Source organism: Pleurotus ostreatus (assembly GCF_014466165.1).
Source record: "Pleurotus ostreatus strain PC9 chromosome Unknown scaffold_7, whole genome shotgun sequence".
In the NCBI taxonomy this organism is placed as follows: domain Eukaryota; kingdom Fungi; phylum Basidiomycota; class Agaricomycetes; order Agaricales; family Pleurotaceae; genus Pleurotus; species Pleurotus ostreatus.
In genome coordinates, this window is record NW_023503162.1 from 3,038,836 (window position 1) to 3,044,020 (window position 5,185).

The 5,185-nt window shown below is 48.6% G+C and overlaps 2 protein-coding genes across 2 annotated transcripts; both read left to right on the top strand.

Moving 5' to 3' along the window:
- Positions 1–2,666: 2,666 nt before the first annotated feature.
- PC9H_010275 (uncharacterized protein) lies at positions 2,667–3,553 on the top strand (the record flags this gene model as incomplete). The annotated part of the gene is made up of 2 exons (XM_036779769.1): positions 2,667–3,197; positions 3,251–3,553. 2 exons carry the CDS (start codon positions 2,667–2,669, stop codon positions 3,551–3,553), a joined length of 834 nt encoding a protein of 277 aa, XP_036629158.1.
- Positions 3,554–4,121: 568 nt separating this feature from the next.
- On the top strand, positions 4,122–4,921 carry PC9H_010276 (uncharacterized protein; the record flags this gene model as incomplete). Its single annotated transcript, XM_036779770.1, has 4 exons — positions 4,122–4,159; positions 4,209–4,253; positions 4,313–4,572; positions 4,632–4,921. The coding sequence occupies 4 exons, from the start codon at positions 4,122–4,124 to the stop codon at positions 4,919–4,921; spliced, it is 633 nt and encodes a 210-aa protein (XP_036629159.1).
- Between the last annotated feature and the right edge of the window lie 264 nt (positions 4,922–5,185).

The following is a 5,185-nucleotide window of genomic DNA, read 5'->3' on the forward strand; positions in this document are numbered from 1 at the left end:
CACGCTACGCACGGGAGTCGCATGTTTCACTGGGCGCCCGTCAGCAACTTGATTCCCTGGCGCGATTTTCCATGCCGCTACAGTGCCTGTCACCACCTCTCGACCCGAATTTGGCAGGTGAGATTTTAAAATGCCGCAACTTGAATAGCATTTACCCAAAGCAATGAAAAGTGATAAAAACACTTGGAATAGAGTAAGGAAAGCTATAGCTAGTTGTGTTGTGCTTTTCAAGTCCATCGGACAACTTTTTCATTTCTTGGCCTCGTAAAAGTGAAACAAACCCTATTACATAATATTAGGGTTCCGTATATGGTAATAGGACCCTGACTACGTCAGGCAATCGTCCCGCGTGTAATAATATTGACATCCATCATTACCGTGGCCGGAATACGACGATGGGAGGTGTATTTCTTGACTGCGTATGCAGCCTGCTTCACATTAAGTCCTTTTCTAGTGTTTTCATTAGCACCTTATTTGATTTACGGCCCTTTACTACTCACTTGTAAGCATCCATGTTTCTCCAGCAATGCCGGAAATACCGACGAATGTTTGACTTCGTGATGACATCCAGACATTCCGGCACAAGTTGTTTAGCACGCGGGAATGTACCATCAGTCATCTCGCGGAATCCTGCAAGTCATGTTAGCAAATTCAATGATATACTACTTTGAAAACTTACGTCGCTTGAGCTGACCCCAAACCATCTCGATCGGGTTGAGCTCACAATGAAACTTCGGAAGGAAGAGACACTTGTGCCCAGCCTTCTCGATGACCAGCTGGAGCAATGGTTTCTCCGTCTGAAAGTCCTTTTGCAATGACAGAACTCGTTGCATGCAGCAGTCACCGGGCCGTGCAATATCCTCCTCCTCTGTGTCCGACACACCTCGCTCATTCAACGCTGCCATGCCCGAGCCCTCGATCTCGTCTTCTTTGGCCTTGGCTTCTTGCAGCGCTTTATCCCGCGCTTCCTGGGAAGATCGGCACGTCTTGCATACACCGACCAATTTATTACCATACTTCTGTGTGAGAGGCTCAAGAAGGCGACGCTCAAGAAGTACTTGTTCCATGCCCTTTGCCTGTCCAGCAAGTGGATTTCCATCCTTGTCTTTCCCCTTGTAGTCGTCAGAAAAAACCATTGATTGCGACTGCCCGTTCGACGGTATAACAGTGGACCGCATTTTGGGTTGCTTCCCACCTGGGCTACGATTCATCTTGTGGGCCAGAAGCGCGTCGGATGCAAACGCGGCATGGGCTGAGGAACAATCAAAAATAAATACCGCAATGCCGTCAGGGAATTTTGCCTCGAAGATTTTGATTGCATCCTTAGTCTAGTAGTCCCGTCACTTGTACTTTAGCAATTGCAGACCTCAGATCAAAAGTTACCTACCTGTGTGATTAATTGAGGCATATCCCACCACGGGTCATGTTTGGCGCCTGGGTAAATGATTCGGCGAGCAAAGCTTTCGAGCCGATACCCAGTAAAGGGCGCAGGGGGCGGCGGCGGGATCCACTCGTGCTCTGCAAACGTGCGACCTCCCACTGGCTTCTTGACTACTGGAGGCTTCGGTTTCTTCGTTGCCTTGGCCTTCGTTGTCTTTGTCTTTTTCCCTTTTGTTTTTGCGGTTGCTGTTGCAGCAACAGGAAGTTCCTTCTCCGATGTGCCGTGAACAGCTGGCGCGGTGACGGGCCACTCGGCCGCTGCACTAGCTGGAGGTGCGCCGGGAGCCAGTGCTGATGGTGCAGCGGGAGCAGGGGTTGATGGTGCTGCAGAAATTGGCAAGACAGGCTGCTGCGGTGGATGCGGGCACTCTGGAAGCTTGAGCTGAGCTGCAATCTCATCCTTGGATAGACAAAGGCGCCCGCAATGTTCAATAATATAATCGGAGACATGGACTATGCGTCCACGGCTCTTGTCTCGAAGAGTTTGTTCACCATCCCGCATCCATACGAAATTAACCTGGTCATTTGCATGCACACAAGTCTCGTCATGAAAAATTGGGTAATGAATCTTTTCGCCGGTTTGTAATGACGGCGCTACAGGAGCCATGTCTGGTCCGTCATAAGTATAACATTTCCTGAGTTAGACAATTTAGTAAAGCTCTAATGGCAACAGATCATTGTTCATCACTCACGGGAGAATCTGCGTATAAATATAATCGATAAACTCCTTACGTGCGGCAACAACGTCGTCACGTTCGTGGCCATCAACATAAACCCCTTTTTGGACACGGCAGAGCCGGAATCCAAGTCTCTTCAACCATTGCACGGCAGTTGACTCACTAACCGTGTCCTCAATCCTCAGCGACGGGAATAGAAACTGATTAACAAAGCGTGAAAGCTTTGCAGGTCGCATCTGATGAACAGAGTAAAAGAACTTAGTGGGCGTGCAATATGGGGAATAGAACAAAGCGACGCACCCAGCCTTCAAATCCTCCTTTGTCGACAGGTATAACACCTTTAATCCATTGCTCGACAGCCGAGCGGACGTTCGACTGATTAAGATATGACACATGGCGGGCGCCCTTGCCTTGCTTGGATAGCGGCAGCTCTTCAGTGCACAGCACATTCCGCGCCATGCTTTGGGGAAACAGACCTGCGCCATCAGTGAATGCTGCAAGCCACTGGTGAACTACAAGAATGGGCGCTTTTGTAGTGATCATCTTCACATGGTCAATATTTGTGGTATCATTCCATGCGGCCGTCCTGTTCGTACTGCTGGTGCCCTCACATGCGATCTGCCTGCCCACATGGAATGGCATCAGAAGTACGAGACCCGCTTTTCGAGACTTTCGTACCCTGGTGTTCGCCGAGTTATCCGCCGTCAGAAGGAGCAGAACGATGCAGGTCGCCGCCCTTCCGGGCCATCTCTGGAAGTGCAGCTTCCTTCCCTTGGTGAGGTAGCAGCTGAAGATGTGGTGCACACCTTTCGGGCTCGCTCGATATACTGTCTTCAAACAGTTCAGTGGGCTTGTGGTATTCCCATCGGATGGGGAAAGTGTTATTGGTCAGAAAGCCCCTCTCAGGTTCTTTCAATTCTGAATGCAATCTGGGAGGACTTTCATGGCTCCAGGCCTGGCTTCATCGCATACGATAATGCCTGCAATCTTCTCCGCCATATTGTCACTCAAAATGCTGGGGACCCCTGGCTCAAGTCCACCAAGTTCATTGTCGATGCGTGGCATTATATTGGTCACCAGGTAAGTGAAGTTTTTCTGATTATGCTAGCTGTTCATTGATCCTGTTGATCTAGGCAAGTAATGTTTTGTGTCGCATTTGGTGTAATCCAGCTCCAGCAAATGGCTCTCAGCCCGATTTGCTGATTATGCAAGAAGACGCAAACGGTAATAAGCACACAACCCGAGCATTCAATACGGAGACCGCAGAGCAGTTGAACTCATGGATGGATGGGTTTGAAGCTCAACTACGGCAAATGACGGATGTCAATTATGACTTCTATGTTCATGTGCTGTTTATGCTCTACAAGGAGGCAGTCGAAGAGCGGATAGATAAAAAGAATCAGCATATTCCAGAGGACTTTTGGGTAAATATGTAGCCCTGTATTACATGGTTTACTATCCAAAATCTATTCAAAGTTCATCAAATACCACTAGGGTTCAATGGAATCCAGCGAAGGAGAGTGGACTTCGTCCACTCAGTTTCGGCGGATGCTAGTGGGTGCTAGTGAAATCCACTGGAGGTCACTGAAGTACGATTTCAAATTCTACTGGAGTACATTGTATTCCGGTGGATGCCAGTGAAATACAGTTACAAATTCTACTGCAGTACATTGTATCCCGGTGGATGCCAGTGAGATACAGTTTCAAGTTTCACTGTACAACAGCGGATTCCATTATTGTACACTGGAATCCAACTACGAACATGCATTGTACGTGAGTGAACTCCATTGAGATTCACCATTGTCCAGTGGACTACAGTACAGTACAGTATGACTGGCTGCTGTGGTTCATTGAATGTTGGTGGATTCCAATGGACAACAGTAAACTGAGTGAACTTAGAAGAAAAATAATATTCTGCACTATGATACACTGGAACTCACTGAATGTCACTCTGATATGGTGCTCTGTGTTGTACTCCAGCGATATCCACCACCCACCAGTAGGATGTCCATCGAAATCATGGAGAAGTTCACTGAACAACGGTGGGAGCCTGTGCGGGCCGGTGGATGCCAGCGGACTTTAAATTTGCAGCTCCGGGTATATTACTGCGACGAAGTCTGTTGCAAGCACTGATTAGTCAGTTGTCGTGTCTTGTTTGGAGTTAACTTTCACCTCTTACCACACCCTTCAAGCAGCGACTCCGATAAATCCAAGGATGAAGACGACATTCCTCCTGTCCTATTGCGCCTACGTCCAAGGATGTCCAGTGTGGCGCGTGCCGCGGCATATATCGAAATTTCAGATGATGACGAGCCTAGTGTGCCAGACAATGTGAACCTCGATGACGACGATGTCCAAGCTGATGAGTCTGTCAGGGACATGGCGGATTGGGTGGATCCTGCTGATGGAGCGGACGAGCTCAATACTCTGCAGGTACCTATGGAGTCAATTGCAGGTGAGTCATCGGTCAGCGACCCATGACTTGGATGTCGATTTACTAACCTTGATTAATAGGCCCAAAGCGTGCTCGAAGCAACACTCAGCTATCTGTCGACAATGCAAGCGAGAATGATGCACCTGCCCCAAAACGTGTCAAAAGTGAGCCTGCTAACTTTGCTGCATCACCATCAGGTCTTTACCTGTTTTCCGTGCCAGGGTCTCCTCTTCGCGAAGCAGGACCGTCGTCTTGGGCCAGCCGCTCGTCAAACAGGGTTTTGGGACAAAGGAAACTTGCAGTCGCTTCATCTTCCGTCAAGAAGGGCTTTGCGCGTCCTGCGATGCCCGCTTACAAGCCATGGTTTTAATGCCATGTGAGCGCTTTAGCTCAATCCCTTTGCCACCGCCGTCTCGACCAGTGTTCTCATCCCGTCCTCAATTTATATCTACTAATGCCAATCACCATCAGTCACTCCTTACTTAATTTCATTCTCATCCATTACCGTACATGGCATTTCGTTGCTATTATTTATTATGATTTCGTTGCTCCAACCGCTCCGACAAGTTTCGGGTTCAATCATTCCTTCCTACAACTCCACTTACAACTCTCTTTGTTCCGCTCTGCCTTTACT